We start from the raw sequence: 23,274 nt of genomic DNA, 5'->3' as shown, positions 1-23,274 counted from the left end.
CAAAGAAAAGATCCTGCTCAAACACCTTGAGGACGTGCACTTTTCCTTGACATTGGCTTATCTATCTCCTGACAGGGATGACATTAACGGAGAACATTCAGAGGCTCTGGAAAGCAAGCGCAGGAATGGAAGCTGGTGGTGTGTCAGGCTGGCCAGCACAGGCTTTACCTGAAAGGGGGGCGGTGAGGACAGGTACATGGGGTGCAATCTCCAGGCAACCCAATCACCTTCCCATAGTAGCCGGGGGCACACATCTCACAGTGGTCACCAGCCGTGTGGTCGCGGCAGTTCTGGAGGTCCACAGTTCAATGGAAGAGAGAGGCAATGGGAAATGGTCAGACAGGATTCTCACGGGTAACAGCTGTATAAACAACCATGTTTCACATCAGCTATGTGTTCGTTAATGCTTAAGGAAGACAGGGAATTTTTCTTGATTATTTCCTAGAACGCTGGAGGCTTTTCCAGACCTGTGGCCTTTATTCAACATAAGGCTACATAAGTCTAGAGACTGTTAATACATTCTACTGGAGGAAAACAGACCCAGGACACCAAAAGCAGTCAGAACTTAGATCCTTAAAATACAGATCGGAACTAGATAGAGACCCAACAGTTTGTGTGTCTGTGGGGCTTTGTGTGGTTTATATGAGAAAGGTCTCTTGTATTTGGCCACCTGTCCCCAGCTGGTGGTGATGCTTGAGGGAAGTTAGAACATGGAGCCTTGCTGGAGGAAACAAGTCAATGGGGGCAGCCTTTGAGAGTTTACAGAATCACCCCATTTCCAGTTCACTCTCTGCTTCCTGTATACACTGGCATGTGACCCCTCAGCTTTCTGCTCTGGCCACCCATGGCCGTGACTTCTTTGCCTTATGGGCTCTCCCTCTGGAACTGAAAATCAAAATAAAGTCCTCCTTCCGTTTCATGCCAGCCACAGAAAAGTAACTACTCCAGGATTCGATATCCACACGCAGAGAGCTGCCGTGGCAGAAAAGCATGGGCAGGCAACGGCAATCCAGGAAGGGAGGAATGTCGTGGTCACAGAGCGCCACCAACAGATTCTTGTAACAACCAAATGAACATCAGCTGGAATTTTATGTCATTAGCGGAACCATCGACCTTCCTATTACCAAAAAAAGAGTATCAGATGCATTTTTAAGCTCAAAGTGCAAGCGGTTCTTATTACGGGTTCTACTGAAAATCTCTGCTGTGCAGATCCTCACTATTTGCTTGGCCCTGTGCCCAGGGCTCTGCATACGATGCAGAGCTGAGGAAGGGTGACAGAGAAGCGTGGAGTCCCTGAGCAGCCCACCCCCTCGCTCTGCCTTGTCCCGTGGCAGCAAGAAAGGACAGACAAGACATCACTGCCATATGAATATTTTAAAAACTAGTTTTACAGGCACTTTTCAACTAGAAAATGTTTGAGCATTTTCATTTAAAAAGTTTATTCATGCCGGGCGGTGGTGGTGGTGGCGGCGGCGGCGGCGGCGGGCGGCGGCGGCGGCGGCGGCGGCAGCAGCAGCAGCAGCAACAGCAGCAGCGCGCACGCCTTTAATCCCAGCACTCGGGAGGCAGAGGCAGGCGGATCTCTGTGAGTTCGAGGCCAGCCTGGTCTCCAAAGCGAGTTCCAGGAAAGGCGCAAAGCTATACAGAGAAACCCTGTCTCAAAAAAAAAAAAAAAAAGTTTATTCATATTTCAACTGATAAAGATAAGTTGTATTAGGATCCGCGTGACCTCTCAAATGGGTCTCCCTTCAGAAGGACTATTTGCCATCTCTTCGAAAATAAATTGTAATAAATACTTGTTCCATCAACATAGCATGACACAGACAAGGTCCAAGTACTAGATGAGGAGAGAGGATGGTAACAGCTCTAGACCTCGTCCCTGTTGATGGGGAAACACTTGCCCTAAAAGACAACAGATTCTAGCTTTCCTAGGGGCTGCCATCCTACAGATGAGCTACCCCAGGGCGTAGCAGAGAAACAAAGCCCTGTTACTGAGGACTAGAGTGAGGGGGCATCAGTTGCTGAGGGAGATGTAGAAACAAAACCTGCCAGTTTCCCAGTGATGTGAGGAGGCTCCAGAGTCTTCTAGACAGAGATGGCGGCAGCCACGTGGCAAGGACCTGCTGGAGGACCTCCCTGGTTCCTGGTCTTCTTTCACGTCACAGTGATAATTTAGTGTAAACTTAGGTCAGTTCCCACACAAGCAAACGTACCAGGCACTTCCCAGTTTCGGGGTCACAGATGTCACTGTGGTTGTTGCAACTGCAGGGCACACAAGGAGCTATCAGAGGGCGGGGTCCCCGGCCACCACTTTCTGGGAGCTTCCCTCTGTGGTACCCAGGAGCACAATCCTAAAGGGAGGCAGAAGGGACAAGAAAGTAGACATTGATTAAAATCCGGGCACAGGATAAATGTCCTTCTCCAGCGAAGACAGGTGGCTAACAAGCTCATGAGAACACTCAACACCATTATCGGGAAGAAATGCAAACCATATCCACCCTAAGAGCTAAGTGATGTAGTGGGTAGCATTTTCAGGTTTGACCTGGAAGTTCCAACCCCCACTGAGGCTTTGGTAACTGTCACACCTACAAGGCAGAGCCGAGAGAGGACCCTGAAGACCCGAGATCCAGATGAGCTGGCGCTCTTGATTCCTGGACCCTGGACGCTGGAGGTAGACAGAGCAGAGTTCTCCAGAGAACACCGCCCGACTGCGCCACACCTTTCCCAGACCCTGTAAACTATCCCTTCACTTGTAAGTTACCCCATAAAATAAACCTCCATTTTAACTACATGGAGTTGCCTTAATATTTAAATCAATAGAGCATGATGGCTTTTACCCATGATCCCAGCTGTGGAGAAACTGAGGCAGAAGGGCTCCTGTGAATTACAGTCCAGCCTAAGCTCCAGAGTGAGTTTCAAGCTAGCCTAGGCTGCAGAGCAGAACACTGTCTCAAAACACTCCCACCAACAAAAACAAAAGTCCCTAGCCCTTCACAAAACCAATGCCTCCCATCCAAACAGCAAAGCAGAACAAGCGTTGAAGATGTAAATAAAGTGTGGAGTTCTTGTGCAGAGCTGGTATGGAAGAAAGACAGTGTGCACAGTCCTCCAAAATTAAAAACGACGCTAGCCACGACTAACAAGTCTGAGTCTGGTGGATTCAGGAGAACAATGTGGAGGAACTAGAAGAGACATTCACAATCCCTTCCTCACAGCACTATTCACAAAAGCAACCCACGTCCCCATAGAGAAATGAACATATCCAAATGATGGACTAGTATTCAGCCTTAAAGAGGAAGAGACTCCAGCGTGTATTAAATATGTGCTAAGTAAAAAGGGAAGTCACAAAAGTAAATATACTGCCGGATTCCACTCACATGGGGAACTAGGAGCAGTCAGAGGCAGGCAGAGAACAGAACAGAAGATGAGGGGCTGGAGGGAGGGGAAGGGGGTGTAGCTGGACAGATGCAGTTTCGGTCTGGTAAGAGAAAGAATGTCCTGGAGAACAATTCTAACCTCAGAACCACGTGAACACACTTGATACTGTTGACCTCCACATTTAAAAGTAGGTGGAGACAATAAATCTGAATTTATGTATATTTAAACAAAAACTAACATTTTTTTTTTTAATTCAAAAAGCGATAGAAAGTGATGCTATAGATGTTCATGTGTTCCGTTCCCCATGCGGGATTGCCGTAGGTGAACACACTTCAGCCAGGAAACCAGTGTGAACTGAAGGCTCCCTACCTGACAGGAGAATCCAGCGGTACCAGGAGGGCAGACACAGTGCTCCAACAGGGACGCTGCCTCTCCCCCAGGGGACAGCTCTCCAGCCTTCCTGCCAACCTCCATGGAGATGTTGGCAATCCTGGGCCACCATTGGGGAAAAGAAGTAGGAGGAGCAGCATTAACATGTGAGAAACTTCCAGAGACACGGCACACGGTTGACCATTTGCATCTGTATGGAGCCTGAGACCTGTCACGTGGAGTTCTGCTCACAACTGCAAAGTATGTTAGCACACAGGAGTGTATGGTTACAGAAAAGGCCACGGCCAGCATGTCAGGGCCTGAACACCTTCAACACTTGCCAAAACAGCGCTGCCCAGCACTGAGCATATTTCCTCATGGGCTATTAGATGAGAAGGTGGCAGTACCCTTAGACATGGCTACCACCACCCCCCACCACACACACACAAAGACAGCGTGGCTTTCAGAGGTCTGAGTAGTCTTTATAAAAAATATTTCATTTCTTCCAAGATTCCACCATGTTGCACTTCTGTTAAGTCTTGCTGCCATGCCAGGTGGATAATCTGTAGTTCACATAATTCCGTAATTATACTCTGATAGTCTGGGTGGAATGCCCCCACCCCCGAAAGTTCACGCATACATCACATGGTCCCCGTCTGAAAGCATGCCTTTGAGGGGGGGATATTTTGTTCCCAGACCCCCTTCACTTGCTCTCTACTTCCTGCCTGCTCTGTGGTAAACAGCTTGAGTCTGACGGAGACAGCCAAGCACAGACTCAAACGTCTTGAACTGTGAACCTGTTGGGGTCTGGATGAGAAATGCCCCCACAGGCTTGTGTAACTGAACACTTGGTCCGTTGTTGGTGGAGCTGTTTGGGGAGCATATGGAACCTTTCAGGGGTACAGACTTGCTGGGGGGGAGCACAGCACTGGGGGTGACTTCCCTGCTGTTATGGACATCTGGTCCTCTGGACCCATAATCCAAAATCAACTATTTTCTTCTGTAAGTTTCTTTGGGCCACAGTGTTTATCACCCCCAACAGGAAAACAACTAATGTAGAACCCAAATGCACCTTTCCGCCTTCAAAACTGTCTGTCTCGGGTGTTTTGTTACAGCACTGAAAAGCTGACTAACAAGCTGTTAATATTTAACAAGGTTTTGCTAAGGACTAGAGATATAGCTATTAATAAATATGCAGGGAGTTAGAGTGAGGGGACACATCTTCCAATTCTGCATCAAACAATGAAAATATTCAAAGCTCTAGAGTGGCAGTTCTTAACCTGTGGGTCCTGACCCCTTTGGGAGGGTTGAATGACCTTCTCACAGGGGTCACCTAAGACCATTGGAAAAGACAGATATTTATATTATGATTCATAACAGTAGCAAAATTATGAAGTAGCAATAAAAATAATGCCATGGTTGGGGGTCACTACAACATGAGGAACTGTATTAAAGGGTTGCAGTATTGAGAAGGTTGAGAACCGCTGATCTAGAGGTTTCCAAGTACCTGCTCTGCTGTAATCCTTGACCATACGATGCCTTGATGAGGATATATTCAATATTGCTAAGTACAGACATAAAATCCGAGTGCGTAACATGTTTTTCAGACACAGAGTTAAAGTATTTCCAAGACTCCTGTAGATGAGAAATGTATCCAGTTAAATTCAGAGTTCAAATGGTCACAAGATGTTCAGCCTTAAAAAGAGAACACAGGCAGTTCTTTCATAAGCAACTTCAGATATCAGCCCTACTCAGGGTGGTTCATGATCTGACAAAGATCTGCTGTAACCTAACAGGCAGGTGGCCTACAAGGAGGATATGCCAGATAAAGGGATAAGACACACCTTAGGCAGGACAGAGCAGAAAGATGTATGATTTCATCATGTGACTTAGAAGAGTCTACAATGTAAAGCTTGAGAGGATTGTTTCTAGAACTTTCCATTTAATATATCTGGACTTTGGTTGAACTTGAATACCCAAAACTGTGGACAGCAAGGCTGTGGGTAATGGACAACTACTGCAGTGTGCCTTTCATGAGGCCTTGAAATGTGAATCACTCTTAGAACTCTGGATAAGCCCATTGGAGGTCAGACCCCAGGGTCACCTTGCAGTCTCTTTTATTTAGCTCTAGACTTTTGTTACCCTGACGGTAAAGTTCACATCCTTAAGGAACATATGTAGAACAATCACACATCACCTCTTTCATTTCCACTTCGTAATCCTGTCTCACTCCGTTCTCTGGCGCTGGGGCATCCATATAAATGACGTGCTTCCTGGCCCGACCTCCTTTGATGAGAACCTGAGGCTCATAATTGGATGTGCCGGTGCCTCGGGTAGAGTAGAAGGCCACGCTGTACCTCAGTTTCCCACTGTAGGCCAGGAGCTAACAAATGACACACTCGTATTATTCCTGTGATGCAGACTTGGTGTAAAGACGTTTTATACAAAGTTTGCCATTACACAAAAGGCATTACACGTTACAATGTATCTCATTAGAAATAGGTGTTCAGTGCTAGGCGGCGGTGGCATATGCCTTTAATCCCAACACTTGGGAGGCAGAGGCAGGTGGATCTCTGTGAGTTCAAGGCCAGCCTGGGCTACAGAGAGAGTTCCAGGACAGGCTCCAGGCTCCAAAGCCACACAGAGAAACCCTGTCTTGAAAAAACAAAACAAACAAACAAAAAAATGTGGCCTAGGTCCAGCCTCCTTTTAACCTGCTTATTAATGGTCTAGGAGATAGACTGAAGCTACGCTTCCCAGTGATTCCTCCGAAGGTAGTATTGGGAGACACCACCAGCATGACAAGGATTCTAATTACTTTCTGGCTCCTTTGAATTAAAATCATCCATATCCATATGACCACTGGGGTAAATTTCTAGATTGAAGTGAGCCTGAATAGTAGAAAAGATCAGTTATCCTAGCACTCAGGACAGTGAGGCAGGAGAATGGAAAATTTGAGGCTAGCCTGGACTAACACACTGAACCCTATCCCAGAAAAACCAGAATGATCCAGAGATCAGAGCGAATGACAAGGAACAGTTCTCAGAGCCTTCTAGTGCCCTTTCATAGGAGGATGCTCACCAACCAACCATTGCTTCCTCTAGAAGAGCTCCCCAGGGCTGACCTAGCATTGAGAATTACATTCAGCTGTACTAGAACTACGGTATAGACTTCCTGAATTATTGCTTTAGAAAGGGAAAAAAAAATAATGTGAATTAAGGAAACTGTAAAGGACTTAAAAATCAAAACATTCGAAGATCCAAACCTTTGCAAGGATTTTTATAAGCGCGGAATATCTCCACCCTCACTCAAAAGGGCGATTAAGCAACCGTGTCCTTTAATGGTGGGCAGGAGAATGTCTCCACCCTCACTCAGAAGATCAATTAAGTAGTCATGTCCTTTAATGATGGGCAGAGGTAGCACACTCTGATTTTCTCTCTGGGAAGGGAGTGGGCGAGGCTGGTGTGTGCTCACCTGATCTCCCTCGAACTGCTTTGGTAGCCGCCAGTAAAATGGCTCTGCATGGATGTGCTGGCGGACAGCCTCCGCATCCAGCAAGGTGTCAGGGGCCTGGAAATGCACACCTTCAATGGTGCCCTTGAGGTTGCTATGTGAGACCACATGCAGCAGGGGCTGATCGGAGGCCAGCGTTATCTAGGCATGGGAAAGAGAAAGGCGTGCTTCAGGTTAAGTACCTGTAAGGTAACTCAGTGAGTAACAGCACTGACTAGGTAAGTCTTAGGACCCAGGAGTACCAGCACTCATGTAAAACACCAGGTGAGGCTGCATGTGTACCTGTAACCCCGATGCTACAGGGGAACAGAGAAAGGAAGATAGCTGTGGCTTGCATGCTGCTAGCCAACTCCAGGTTTAATGGAAGACCCAGGCTCCAGGGGATAGAGTGGAGAGTCACAGAGCAGGATCATTCAATATCCTCCTGGTAGCTTCTGCACACACAAATGTGCAGCACACACCACACACACACACACACATACACACACACACACACACACACACACACACACACACACACGGTTTCATTTTAGGGCAGAGAAGTAAAGACTCTTCCTGTAGATTGTACATCTGGATCAGCATGGCCTGAAGTGCTATGATTAGGTTCAAGCTATTATCATCTTTGAGCAACCTTCAGTGACAGAAGGTACATGTGGAGATGTTGCAGTTGTTTCTTTCCAAGAAAAGCTTTCAACGGGTCAGCTGAAGGTGGGCATAGGAAGCCGCCAGCTGTTTCTGTCACTGGACGGCAGAAATGCTCCGAACGCTCTGACCTTATACCAAGCAAATCACTACCCTACAATTTCTGAGTCTCTGCTCCCTCTCAAGGTCCACCTGACTCCCAGAGGCAAGTGAGGGCTAAAACCCTTTCTGCTGTGTGTATGTGACTTACCAGAGCCTCACATAACCCTCCAACTCCGAGCAGAGCTGCGACAGACCCGAGCAGAAGCAGGACCTGCAGCCTAGGGGGTTGTCAATTTGCAGGGCAAAGGTACCAGGACGGCACTCGCTGCACTGGAGTCCCAGGACATTCTCCTAAAGGTAGGGGAAAAAAAGAAAAGAAATAAAAAGAAGAGATGTGATCTTTTATATACACAGAGACAAACTAATAAAAAAACACTGACTTACAAGCATCGCTAAACTCAATCTTCCGTGGCCACGTCTCTAACTGAAAGTTTGCTTTTCCACACCAGAGCTCCCCAAGTGAGACTGAGGATCAAAACTATGGTGGGAGGGGCTGGATGTCACACATTCCCTAATGTGAATCTCCCATGTTCCCCTGCTGATTCTGGCGGCCTCCGGGTGGAGCCCCAGGCTAAGGGAGAACAATCCAGGTCCTTGCCATTCTGACTGACCAGAGCAATGAGTATTGCTAGCATATATGGGAAGATACTTCCAAAATGTGCCACCGTGACTCTTTCCTTTATCACTTCTAGCCCCACACCAACCACCGCCATCAGGCTGCCTCCTCATCTTGTTTGCAGAAAGGACCAGAGAAGGTGGCAGTAGCCTGGCAGCAAAGCATGTTGGGAAAAAAACCAATGGACATATGTGCAATTCAATAACGTTCAACTCGTACCTCGTGGGCAAATATTGTACACAATTTCCCTTTACTTTAGCATGCATATATAATAATTATTGTCTAAGAGCGCAGCTATAAAAAATCCCAAATCTTCCTGAAAGCCCTGTTAACTACTTTATTTCTTCAAGAAAGAATGACTACTCAGTCCATGGATGCATCCTAGAAAGCTGTGTTCAGAGGAGTCTGGTCACCAGACGCGTAGAAGTAGTAAAAACTCTATTCTAAGAATCTTCCATCATTTCAGGAGAGAACACGGAGACTCTAACGTCGGATATCAAAGTATGGAACTGTCGGAGGAAGTATTTGACACCACACTTCTAGTCACTAGAATCTAATGAAAATGGGCAGAAGCTCAGGAGTGGGAATGAGGCGGCCACGGGAAGGAAACAGAGGCTCGAGGTCCAGGACACGTACCTTGCAGGAGCAGGTGCCACTGTCCTCTGTGCAGCTGCAGAGACCCTGTTCCAGGTCACAGGTGTCGGCCAGTGTCCCCCTCAGGTCGCAGTCACAGGGGATGCAGTCAGGAAACTTCCGGTAACCCAAGGAACACTGATTGCAGCTCCGCCCACCAAACCCTTCTTTGCAGGGACACTGGCCAGACAGAGCATCACACTGGGGACCCGTGGAGCCAGCCACGCTGCAGTTACAGGCCTGAGAGAGAGAGAGAGAGAGAGAGAGAGAGAGAGAGAGAGAGAGAGAGACAGACAGACAGAGACAGAGAGACAGAGATAGAGAGAGAGACAGACAGAGAGAGAGACAGAGAGAGAGAATAATACAATTAACGCAAGGGCAGGAACTACGTCCTCAGAAAGTACACAAACTGAGACTCCAGGAAAACACGGTGTGGGGTGATAATTCAGACAAGCTGACTGCTTGCTGTCCCTCCATGGGACCGTGCTGTCAGGGACCAATAGGACAAGGGCTACACAGGAGGGCATGCACGTACACTAGTGGACAGGACATCGGAACTGTGAACTAGAACTGAAGGTAACGGTGCTATCAACTCTGCAAAACTATTTCAGAGGCCAAACAATGGCCCCACCAAACCCAAACCACACCCAATTCTAGCCTAAGAAAATTATTGACAGGAAACTATAGCTCTCAGATTCAACCTAATTCTCTATTGAAACTATTTACAGCTCCATTTGAAAATAGAACATAGACTAGGCTAAAACATATTTAAAAGGCAATGTCTACATCTATCTATCTATATATCTATCAATATCCATATCTATCTACCATCTATCTATCTATCCATCTATCTATCTATCTAGGTAGATATAGATATAGATCAACAGATATAGATAGATATATAGATATTACCTATATATCTATAATAGATATCAATATATATAATATAGGTATATTATATAGATATTCTTTTATATAGATAGATATGTAGATATTGCTTAGATAGATATAGATATATAGATATCAATTTCAAAGCTAAGTTCTTGAAGAAAACCCAAAATAAACAATTTGGAAGATGCTACTTTTCTGCATTATTCCTGAGTTTATTATATTCGTGTTTATTTATTTAAAGGTAGAGGTCTTCCTAGTCTAGCTGCCCAGGCTACCCTAGAACTACGCTCAAACAATCCCCCTGCCTCAGCCTGCCAAGTAACTGGGACTACAGGAGCACCAGCAAGTGCACCAAGCTGTACTGATTTTAAATATAAACTATGGAGATATTTAACTGCTCCACACCAAGCCAGGGGATACAAGGAAGATCATACCAGGGAAGAAGCTCTCACCCCAGCATGGTGGCAGCACTCACCTGGCACCCCTGCTCTGGGTCCCGGCCCCAGTGTGCCTCCTCACATTCCTCACACTTCAGACCCTGGGTGTGAGGAGGGCAGAGGCACTCGCCAGAGTCAGGGTCACAGTTATTCTGAGTATGTGAGCAGTCGCAGGCTAAAACAAAAGAAGCATCACAGATTTAGATGTCTCATGGGACTCAGGGGTGACAGCACAAGTGGCCTCTCTTTTATCGATGATCAGAACCACTATGAAAAGAGAGGGAGCCATTCCCAAGACCTCTTCATCTCTCCCGGAGGTACCTGCCCTCCATGTCAGAGAGGTCATCAGAGCGGAAGAAGTGGGACAAACATGGCTTGATGACCGGAAGAACGGAAGGGCTCTAATAGAGTGGTTCTCAACCTGTGGGTCGTGACCCCCCAGGGTCATTATCAGATATTTACATTGCACTTCAGAAAAATAGCAAAATTACAGTTATGAAGGAGCAATGAAATAATTTTATTAGTTGGGGGGGAGGGTCACCACAACATGAGGAACTGCATTAAAGGGTCGCAGCATGAGGAAAGTTGAGAGCCACTGTTCTAATGTTACCAGGTTCTCATCCTCTGCCTACTGTTGTGTTAGATGTGACCCTCCGTCCTTACAAACGTCGCTGGATGTGGACTGCAATCAGTGTCTCAAAGACCGAGGCTAACACAACAAGGAGGTGGGGACCCGGGACCAAACACCTGCTTGTACCCAGGAGCAGAAAATGGGCATGGAGAGCCCCACTGTAAAGACAAGAGGAAAGGAACTTCACAGAGGTAATCCTGACATTGAGGAAGGTCACAGAGAAGGTTTCCAGGGAAAGTAAGGCGCTCGGGAGCTTACGTGTGCAGCCGCCATCCCGGAACGCGTAGAAGCCGTGTGAACACCTGTCGCATTTTTTCCCAGTGACGCCTGGTACGCAGTGACACTGACCCTCCTCTGTGCAGTTGTCTGACGTGGAGCCTTCCACACTGCAGTTACAGGGTACACAGCCAAGCCCTGTGTCCAGCCCGTAATAGCCAGGCTATGCCACAAGAGAGGAAGAATCATAGGTTAGTAGCCCATACACATACTGCAATGTTCTCCGAGTTCTCATCTCACACACAAGACGCTCCACAGAATCATCATGTTCTCAGTCCACGTCTGTTCCCGAGCACACTGCACGCAGGCTCTCTAGATGGGAGGGTGTAGTGGGTAGCTGTTCCGGCTTTGACCTGGAAGTACTACCCCTATTGAGGCTTCCGGTAACTGTCATGCCTATGAGGCGGGGCCAAGAAAGGAGCCCTTAAGACCAGAGATCCAGATGTACAGACTCTCTTGGTTCCTGGATCCTGGACAGTGGAGGTAGACTGAGCAGATTTCTCCAGAGAACACTGCTGGACTGCATTACACCTTTCCTAGACCCTGTAACCTATCCCTTCACTTATAAGTTACCCCACAAAACAAACCTCCCTTTTAACTACGTGGAGTTGCCATAATACTTCAACCAATAGGAAGGTACTGCACAGATTGGCCAAGAGTGAGCTCATCCCATATGAATTCAAGTTCCCGTGAACTCAGGTTAAGTGTCAACATACAACACTGGTAAACAATTGAATAGCCTGCAATGATTAGTAAATGTCTTACCAGGCACTGGTCACACTGCTGGCCTGTCACCTGAGGTTTGCAGTCACACAGCCCAGTCTCCAGATGGCACACACCAGAAAGGGAGCCGTTTTCATGGCAGTTACAGGCTAGGACACACAAGACACATAATGCTTTTTTAAAAAAAACTGTGGTTACAGTAAAATCCTTTTAATTCCCAAAGGAAAAGGCTTAAACATTCACCATGCCAGATCACAGAGCTAACAAACTTCACAGACAGTGAGAGCCCAGACAGTTTGTGAAGCAACCACAGCAGAGGGACGTTGGCCCTGGATACTGGAGACTTGAGGGCCTGAGACAGGGCTGGGGTCAGCGTCTGGGCTAACCCCACCTCGCCTAAGAACCTGGCTTTTTTCCAGCCTTGTCTTCTTTGGTGCATGTGGGCAATGCCACAGCTTTGCCTGAGATCCTGAGAGACTGCAAGCCTGTGGCTCCGTTCCCTGCTGCTCTTTCGAAGGGAACTACTCTTTCATTCCGTAGCCTGCCTCTGCACATGACTCCGAACCTCAGCACACAGCCTGTCCCCATCAACACATAGATGGATGCACTCTGGTTTGAGGTCTCACTCTCCCCTCTCCCTCTTCCCCACCCTATCATTCTGAAGGCATATCTCTTTACCAGCTTTCCTCTTCCCTATCCCTCCCTTCCTCTTAGTATGTCCATCAAACTCAACTCTTTTTATGCGGCCCCCCCCGTCTCTTATTTCCTAGTGTGTCACTTTTCAGAGTCTCTAGGAGAGCGCAAGGGTTAAACTCAGTGATAGAGTTTTGGTACTCATCTTACAGGCTCTTTCTTCAGAATTTGACCCATAGACCTCTCACTCTCTGTATGTTAAATCAAGGTGTCCATGTAACTGAGGTTCAGGGTGATGGCCAATGTCATGATTGATTTTATCTCCTAATGTGTATCTACAATTCTTTTTTTCTGTATGGTTGGCACCACCTTATCTCTATGCCATAATGTAAGACCAGCACTTCCCTGGAATTATCAAAATATCTAAGTGGCATTATTATTCCCTCATGCATCCCTTCCTTAAGACTGCAAAAACAAGACCTGGACCAGATCAAGGCAGCAGAAACTGCAGCAGAAACCAGAGAGGGGACCCATGGTGCTGAGGAGCTATTGGCAGTCCATGGCTACTAGAAGGTTCCTTTGCTTCAGAGATGCAGCGCCCTTTTCTCTGTCCGTGATACAGTGGGTGGCCCCAACTCCATCCATATAGTAGTAGTAGCACCAAATGCACTCAGTGGTTTAAAAACAGAGTGCATTAAATTGTGGGGGAGAAGTGGTGGGGAGATGGGAGGAGTTGGAGAGGATGGGGGAGTTGGAGGGGATGGGGAGTTAGAGAGGATGGGGAGTTGGGGGGATGGGGAGTTAGAGAGGATGGGGAGTTGGGGGGGATGGGGAGTTGGAGGGGATGGGGAGTTGAAGGGGATGGGGAGTTAGAGAGGATGGGGGAGTTGGAGGGGATGGGGAGTTGGAGGGGATGTGGATGGGGAGTTGGAGGGGATGGGGAGTTGGAGGGGATGTGGATGGGGAGTTGGAGGGGATGAGGATGGGGAGTTGGAGGGGATGGGGAGTTAGAGAGGATGGGGAGTTGGGGGGATGGGGAGTTAGAGAGGATGGGGAGTTGGGGGGGATGGGGAGTTGGAGGGGATGGGGAGTTGAAGGGGATGGGGAGTTAGAGAGGATGGGGGAGTTGGAGGGGATGGGGAGTTGGAGGGGATGTGGATGGGGAGTTGGAGGGGATGGGGAGTTGGAGGGGATGTGGATGGGGAGTTGGAGGGGATGAGGATGGGGAGTTGGAGGGGATGGGGAGTTGGAGGGGATGTGGATGGGGAGTTGGAGGGGATGGGGAGTTGGAGGGGATGGGGAGTTGGAGGGGATGTGGATGGGGAGTTGGAGGGGATGGGGAGTTGGAGGGGATGGGGAGTTGGAGGGGATGTGGATGGGGAGTTGGAGGGGATGGGGAGTTGGAGGGGATGTGGATGGGGAGTTGGAGGGGATGAGGATGGGGAGTTGGAGGGGATGGGGAGTTGGAGGGGATGGGGAGTTGGAGGGGATGGGGAGTTGGAGGGGAGGGTTTGGGTGGATTTGATCCAAGCACATTGTATGCCTGTTTGCAGCTCTCCAACAATAAAGAGTTGTCTGTCCTATGCAGAAGCACAGATGCCAAGGGCCCCGGTATCAGCCCCCAAGCTTGATCACCTCGGGCCCATGAAACTGACTGGCCCAGTGAGTGGTTTAATGTCATCCCTAAGTTCGAGGCTCCAAACAGAACTTAGCAAAACAGAGTCAGGCCGTGCATGAGCAGACTGCTGGGATACTCCCCGACCACGCTTTAGAAAGCCTCGCCCCTGATAACGAAGGGACTGGTATTTTCTAGACTTCTGACCTTCAGACATAACAGCTAATCAAGCCACTGTGGAGCACAGAGGGAGGAATGGAGTATCAGCTCTACACCTGACCAACAGGAGACCCGCCATGAGTACACCTGACACGTTCAGCCATCAGTACACCCGACACGTTCAAGACAAGGTCTCCTCGAGGCTGAGTCCTTCTGACAAAGATACCACCACCGTGCGCACATCACTCACTCACTCACCGCGGCAGTTTTTGGCAGTCACGGCGTCTCCATAGAAGCCGTCTGCACACCTCTCACAGTGGGCGCCGTCTGTGTTCCACAAGCACTTCAGGCATTCTCCCGTGACAGAGTCGCAGTGGCCGGCCTCCAAGGGATCGACATTGCCGCTGCAGTCGCATGGTACACAGCTTCCCCCCGGCACTGTTGGGTTTCCATAGTAACCGTCTGCACATCTGTATCCAGGATGGAAAGCAGACTCTAATAAATAAGATGGCTCAAGATATTACCCTACTAGCCAGGGACTCCCTGGGTGGCTAATAAATCAGGCTGGCTCGTTCTCTTTAAGATTTGCAATGGAAAAGAGGTGACTCCCCAGCCAGACAGTCACAAATCTTCCTCGCCTGTTGTGAAATGGGAGCAGGACAAAAACAAACATAAATCCAGAGGAGGTGCAGCCACATCCAGAGCCCATTCTGACCTCCTCCTGGCCACTCAGGATGCCTCCCAGCCCTTGACAAGCTGAAGCAAGGCAGACCTCCAAGGCTTCCCATGTGGGAAAACACAAGGCTGGCTTTTGGGTGCCAGAAGATGATTCTTAAATCAAACCACCAATGCCCTAACTGTTGTCCGGCCAACGGAATAGTTAGACACATGAGGACCATAACTACTGACCTCGCCTTGCCTTCTCTTACCATCTTTGCTGTGAACATAGATGCACTCTGGGAGATGGAACACTGCTCTCTCCATGGGCATCCTGCTTTTCTCCATGGTCTTAGGAAATAACAGTCATGCACCAAGATGCCAAGGCCACACTTAAAGCTATAACTTTTAAGTGTCCACCCCTACACATTGTATACATACATTGAATTATCACACCATATCTACAGGGTCTTGGGCAACTGCTAGGTGGCAATCAACATTGAAGATTTGTAGATATTTAAGAAAATATTAACTCTGGACTGGATTTTTGAAATCGTTAAGGCTGCTTTGGGAAACCGGGGGTTGGAGGGCCAACAAAGTACCTCTCACACCAGGCTCCTGAGTAACCCGGGGCACACTGGTCACAGACCACTTCCTCTCCATCAGTGAGGTGGCAGGTGGGGCTGAAACTGTCAAAACATTGGAAAGAAATGTGGTTTTTCCAGTGGATACTGCTCATTTCTAAATATTTAAAACCGTTATTTTTGGATCCATCTGTCCTAACGAATGTTGAACAGGTTCTCTCTCAGCCTTTAGCCCGCCCGTCAGCCTCCTTTGTCCATCATTCATCATCTACTGCATCCTCCCTCTCTGCCCTTCGGCTCACAGTGCACTCACATCTCCCTACCTCTGCCCATCTGTGCTGACCACTAACAGCTTCAGCCTCATTGCCTAGTTCCACGTTGCTTCCTCCAAGAAGCCTACTTGGATTAGCTCCCTCTTTCTGCTGTGGTTTGTTAGCACTGATCTTTCAAGCTCTAAAGATAGCTCCTCTGGACACTCGCTCAGGCACACACACACACACACACACACACACACACACACACACACACACGCACGCACACAGAGTCAGACAGACAGAGAGGTAAAGAAAGAGGGACAAAAGAGAAAGAGATAGAAAGAAAGACAGACAGACAGACACACACACAGAGACACAGAGAAAGAGAGTTAGACAGACAGATGCAAAGAGAAAGAGATAGAAAGACAGACACACACAGAGAGAAAGAGACACAGAGAAAGAGAGATGTAGCTGGAAAGTTTTCTCTGTTAGCTACCCACTACACAGAGAGTCAGGCAGACAGAGATGCAGAGAGAGACAGACAAGAGAGAAAGAGATAGACAGACAGACATACACACACATGCATGCGCGCGCGCGCGCACACACACACACACACACACACACACACACTGCTTGCAGAAGTTCTGGAGGGGTCTAAACAATGAAGGCTGACAGTATCTCACCATTTCATCATGAGTAATGATTAACTGTCTCTACCATCATTTTGGAATGGCTTGAGTTTGTTCCTCAGTTTCCTATGCATAAAGTTTGCCTCCCATGGTGCTGATGCTGAGAGATGGAGGTAGGGTCACTGGGGCACTGCCTTTGGAAAGGATTAAGGTCCTTATGATGCCTCTATGTTAGTTCTCAAGAGAGCGAGCTGTTACAAAAGAGTCAACCCAATCCTCAATCTCATTCTGTGCCATGTGACCTGTCTCTCTCACATATGTGCCACTACCACAATGCCATCACCACGAGGCTCTTAGGAGAAGCTGAACCTCCAGAATGAACTACGTGAATGTCTTTTCTTCTTAAGTGACCTAGCTTCAAGGATTTCATGACAGCAGCAGAGTCTAAAACAGTATTATCCTATATACCAGAGTTTCAAGTAGAAATCCTGTGGAGGGAAGTCACTGGTAATGGGTAGAGGAAGATTATCAATATGGGACGAGGGGAGGGGAATAAGAAGAGGGAAAATTTGATTCCAAACTATGGCCCTGCAGGATTCACAGGCCCCAGCATGAATATAAGGATTTTTTCTGGAAAGATCTTCTTCCACACACATCCTGCTTTCTCCTTCAGGATCACCTGTAATTTCTCAAGCACAGAGAGGGGGTGTTTATGGTATCCCACCTTGCATACTCAGTTCCCTCTGGCTGATGAGTCCCTTTCCATCCTATCTGAGACCAGAGCATCTCTAGCCTCATCCCTCAACCCACCCACTCCCACTATCAGGTTGACTGACCTCCACTGCAATCTTGACCACCCTGAGTGTCTGGGACCAGCAGCCATGGGTGGAGAGTTTACTGTTCAGATCGCCTGCTTTGATACCCAGTCTACAGCAGACATGTAATATAAAGTTGTTGACTCAGTGAATACATTTAGCTTCATATTTTCACAATTCAATCATCTGATCAAACCTCATCAAACCTGAGAACAATGTCATATTGATCATTGTCTTGACCACCAAGTGTATTCTTTGGAAAGACTCAGAGCTTACATTGGACAAGAGGAGAAAAGTGTGTGTGTATCCTTGCTCTTACACACCTTCCCTCATGTATTAAATAAACCAGGTGTTTAATAAGAAGAACACTCTCCCTCTCGGTCTCTCATCTGATTCAGTTGTCACTCATGACAACACACGGGACACAGTCTTGCCTGGTGACCTGAGAACGCACATCAGCAGAGATCTGGCCACACCAGCCAGAACCAGCTAGCGGAGGCTGAGACTTACTTGTTGGAGTCAATGGAGAGAGGGCAGGCACAGGGCTGGCAGTCCCCTGGCGTCCCGCGTGAAGGTCTCCCGTAGAAGCCGGGCAGGCACTGCTCACAGTGATTTCCTGTGGTGTTGTGTGTACATGCCTAGGTCATACGCATGACAAGATGAGTCAGTTCAGACCGAAAGGATTTTCAGATTCATCCACTAACAAGCTGGATTTCAAGTGAAAATGAAAGCAAGGACAGGTTACATGCTAAAATGCACGTGAGCCCTGAATGATAGAGGGAAGAATTACCTGTTTCCAGACTGACAGGTCTACATTTTTAACTATGCATACATATATATATATATATATGTGCATATATATATGTATGCATATATGCATATATATACGCATATATATATATATATATGTATGTATGTAAGTATGTCTCTGTGTGGATGTGTTCACACGTGCGTGTAGGTGTCTACAGAGATCAGAAGATGCCATCGGATCCCCTGGGGCTGAATTTACAGGGAAGGTTGTGAGCCACCTGCTGGGAGGTCAACTGGAGAAGGAGGACGCGCTCTTAACCCACGAGTCATCTCTGGAACCTGTGGACTGACGTTTCTGTTTGCTTGTTTTTAATGTATAGGACTGTGGAGATACTTCAAAGAATCCTAAAGAGACATGACATACAATACAACTCGTTCCCTGGCCTCAGTGGAAGGTCAGGAAAAAGCTATGCGGGACACAGCTGTATAAGTGGACGAAACTAAAACATGGACGGTAGATTATAAAAGCAGAGTATTAACACTCAACTCACGCCAGGTTATGAATGCACTAAGGCCTTTGTTCTCACGGTATACACACTGACGGGTTTAAGGATAACTGGCCATAGCGCATTCAAATGTACTCCTTAGTTTGGAGATCTGATTGGCTAGACCAGTTACTACATGGTGAGACAGATGTGGGATGAATAAAGCAGATGTGGAGCCACAAACCATACGAGATTAGGGGTAAATGGTAGGCATCATGACTTTTGTTCTTGAATAAAAGAATTTGGGGGTAAGATTAAAATTATTTCCAAATTCAGGGCTTTTTAAAAACAGGTGGTAAAACTACAAATCCACTAAGTCTAGGAGCTCAGCAAACCCTAAGTTATCGCCAAGTCAGCAAACCCTGAGCCAGACAGGCAGTGAAAAAAAGAAAAAGAAAATAACACATATAATAAGGCACAAAGTCAAACTGTTCACAGGAAACTTCTCATTTGAAACAAGGGTTCAAAATTGAAGGCAAAATTAACCCTTTCCCAGATAAATGAAAGAGTCTGCCCAGCAGCAGGTGTGACTAGAGAAAGTGGCAACACTTGCTGAGGCTGCAGCGTGGTGCGTGTGGATTATCCTTCATCAGAAACACTCTGGCTGGCCTCCCCAGAAGCAGACTCAGTGATGTCATGGTCCCCTGGATGCTCTGAGAAGGTGTATTATTTCCTTGTGTCCCCATGTCCAGTCCCAGTGAAATCACAGGGAAGCATCAGATGAGACAAATCCTAGCTGAGATCATTCAGCACAGGGTCTATCATCCTTTGAGAGTTCTAGAAAGTGTGAGCTATCACTGAAGAGAAGAAGGAAGGGACACAGGAGCAGAAACGCTGATGGAATGGGAACAGAGCACGTGGTTTAGTGAATGGCGTGGCACCAGCCCAAATGTCACCGTAATGTGAGATTTTAGTGTTCAGATGCTGGCCAAGTTCCCCAAGTGTGGTAGTTTGAATGTCATTGGCCCCCATAAGCTCATAGGGAGTGATACTATTAGGAATTGAGGCCTGTTGGAGTACGTATGGCCTTGTGGGAGGAAGTGTGTCACTGTGGGGGTGGGCTTTGAGGGCTCCTATGCTCAAGCTATGCCCAGTGATACAGTTCACTTTCTGCTGTCTGCAGATCAAAATGTAGAACTCTCAGCTCCTTCTCCAGCATCATGCCTGCCTGCATGCCACCCATGTCCTGCCATGATGATAATGGACTGAACCTCTGAAACTATAAGCTGCCACCCCATTAAATGTTTTTCTTTATAAGAGTTGCCATGGTCACGGTGTCTCTTCACAGCAAGAGAAACCTTAACAAAGACAACAAGAGCCTTTCTAGTATGCTGTGGCTTCCCTCTAAGTCTAAAACAGTTTCTAAAAAGTGTTTACAGCTCCAGAAATTATGTATTAGAAGTGGAACATAAAACAGTAGTTACCAGACATACTAAATATAAGTGGCTCATTTAACATCAGTTCCTATGGTATCTAATGTATATGGTAGATGAGTACAGTTCATACACATTTAACTTATTTGATACATATTTCTGCAACTACATATTTACAGAAGCACAAGGAATCTTTATATACAGACCATCTCTAACTATGCTACCCACTAGAAATGCATCCTCACCACGCTTGCCACCATTCAATCTTGGCAGGAAGCCCGGGGCTAAGGGTAGGTGGGGGCTGGCAGACCCACATGACAGAAGACATTTGAAAAGAGCAACAACTCCCCTCCCCCAGGCACTGGAGCCAGGTTCTGAAGGAAAGCCATCCCAGAGGGACTGAGACACCCAGCCGATGACACTTCATGCAGTTGCCATGGGTGATTAGTGTCTAGAATAGAGACGTGAACAGAACAAACCAAGGTTTGCTCAGTGAACAACCAGAAAGCAGACAATCCAGGACACCAGGTTTTGTGGCTTCTCCTGGGGCCTGAGAATTAGTTTTCCATAGTCCTGTGACTCAGTCAATCTTGTTTGTTAAAGAACATGAGGCTGGGGTTTCCTTGGTCAGACAACAGGGCATGGGTTATTAGTATCCACACTTTACACTCCCTGAGCAGTGAATCCATCTCAGCACAGAGGGTGAGGGTGGCCTTCTTAAAGGCAGAAGGGAAGAAGGAATTCCTGGTTGTACTTAGGCAAGTATTGCCCTCTGCCGGCCCCAAAGTTCATACTCAAGATTGACCGTGTTTGTTAAGCCCTGTTCCAACCCACGCTGCTCATGAAAGAGGTTCTTGTTTGTAGGATTTAGCTGAACTAACTATAAATTTACATATGGCACAATGTGATTTTTATCATGTTTTATGATTCTACTTGTACTTTGGGTTTGCAAATTTTGAAGGTTTTAGTATTTGCATGTACATTTGTATACAGTATATATATATATTATATGTATATATACAATATATATTAGTAGTATCTTGAGGATCAAACCTAATTCTAAGCACGACAACTAATTTATGTTTTGTGTATGCCTTATACACACAGCCTGAAAGTAAAGACATACAATAATTTTAGTAGGCAAGTGTTTTGACTGATTCATCACAAAAGAATGGGTGTGGGACTTCTCCTTTGTGATGGGAGGTCACAGGTCAACAAGCTTCAGAACTTGGATTTTCAGATTAAAGATGCTCAACTCATCCCACTAAAACACTGTGTGAAGTAGGTTAATGAAAAAAAACAAACAAAAAAAAAACAAAAACGGGAGGTATCTGAAGACATGGATGTGAATTTAGCATCTACCGAGTCCAAGGTGAGGTGGGCAGCTACTATCCACGACACATGGCAAACACTAAGTTAGGGCAAGGGCCGTACAAGGTCAGCAATAAACTCACAGAGCAAATCCCATGAATGTCACACTCGGAGGCATGGCCATGGCATTCGCAGGGCTGACAGATTCCTCCGAAGAGTATCCCATCCACTCGGTAATAGCCGGGAAGGCAGGACTGCAAGAGAGACACCAGTCTGTAGTCTGTGCTCCTGAAATGTGGCCTTGCATGTGTATCAGGCAACGTGTGGCTTCACCTATTATACAATCTATCTTCTCTTCTCTCATTATGTGGATCCCAGAGATCAAGCTCAGACCTTCAGATTGGGCAGCATGCACCTTTACAGGCTGAGCCATCTAGTCTGCCCAAATTTTAGTATTTTTATTGATAACATATAAACTCATCTTTATAGAAAGTCATTTCTTGCCGGGCAGCAGTGGTGCATGCCTTTAATCCCAGGCAGTGGCAGATGGATCTCTGTGAGTTTGAGGACAGCCTGGACTACAGAGCGAGACCCAGGACAGGCACCAAAACAACACAGAGAAACCCTGTCTCAGAAAAATAAAAAAAAAGAAAAGAAAAGAAAGAAAAAGAGAAAGAAAGTTCTTTCTCCATCTCTGTGGGGAATTGGCTCCAGGACCTTCAATGGATAATGAAGGATAATATGGAGAAGATCTGTATATACTGAGTAAAGGTGCAATGTTATCATTGGGGATAATATGGAGAAGGAAGGTCTGCACACACTCAGTGAAGGTGCAGTGTTATCACTGGGGATAATATGGAGTAGGTCTGCACACACTCGGTGAAGGTACAATGTTATCATTGGGGATAATATGGAGAAGGTCTGCACACACTCGGTGAAGGTGCTATGTTATCACTGGGGATAATATGGAGAAGGTCTGCACACACTCGGTGAAGGTGCAGTGTTATCACTGGGGATAATATGGAGAAGGTCTGCACACACTCGGTGAAGGTGCAGTGTTATCACTGGGGATAATATGGAGAAGGTCTGCACACACTCGGTGAAGGTGCTATGTTATCAGTGGGGATAATATGGAGAAGGTCTGCACACACTCAGTGAAGGTGCAATGTTATCACTGGGATAATATGGCGAAGGTCTGCACACACTCGGTGAAGGTGCTATGTTATCACTGGGATAATATGGAGAAGGTCTGCACACACTCAGTGAAGGTGCTATGTTTCACTGGATAATATGGAGAAGGTCTGCACACACTCAGTGAAGGTGCTATGTTATCACTGGGATAATATGGAGAAGGTCTGCACACACTCAGTGAAGGTGCTATGTTATCACTGGGATAATATGGAGAAGGTCTGCACACACTCAGTGAAGGTGCAGTGTTATCACTGGGGATAATATGGAGAAGGTCTGCACACACTCGGTGAAGGTGCTATGTTATCACTGGGATAATATGGAGAAGGTCTGCACACACTCAGTGAAGGTGCAGTGTTATCACTGGGATAATATGGAGAAGGTCTGCACACACTCAGTGAAGGTGCAATGTTATCACTGGGGATAATATGGAGAAGGTCTGCACACACTCAGTGAAGGTGCAGTGTTATCACTGGGGAATATACCCACTCAGAGGTTGATTCAATCCATGGATGCTGAACCTGTGCTGCCATGTAAGGTCCAGACAGCT

The 23,274-nt window shown here is 47.0% G+C and overlaps 1 protein-coding gene across 1 annotated transcript in view; it reads right to left on the bottom strand.

The window, feature by feature from the left end:
* Positions 1-23,274, bottom strand: part of Lama1 (laminin subunit alpha 1) — a 131,634-nt gene that overhangs the window by 46,350 nt on the left and 62,010 nt on the right. Inside the window, 15 exon segments of the mRNA XM_028885123.2 lie at positions 169-290; positions 2,214-2,351; positions 3,748-3,868; positions 5,255-5,382; positions 5,945-6,130; positions 7,222-7,401; positions 8,149-8,295; positions 9,257-9,493; positions 10,620-10,756; positions 11,471-11,651; positions 12,254-12,360; positions 14,877-15,088; positions 15,878-15,964; positions 18,068-18,195; positions 21,680-21,790. Of these exon segments, the coding sequence (XP_028740956.1) occupies positions 169-290; positions 2,214-2,351; positions 3,748-3,868; positions 5,255-5,382; positions 5,945-6,130; positions 7,222-7,401; positions 8,149-8,295; positions 9,257-9,493; positions 10,620-10,756; positions 11,471-11,651; positions 12,254-12,360; positions 14,877-15,088; positions 15,878-15,964; positions 18,068-18,195; positions 21,680-21,790 (2,222 nt within the window).

This window comes from Peromyscus leucopus, chromosome 13 (assembly GCF_004664715.2).
Source record: "Peromyscus leucopus breed LL Stock chromosome 13, UCI_PerLeu_2.1, whole genome shotgun sequence".
NCBI lineage: Eukaryota > Metazoa > Chordata > Mammalia > Rodentia > Cricetidae > Peromyscus > Peromyscus leucopus.
This window is presented reverse-complemented; position numbering and strand designations above follow the sequence as displayed.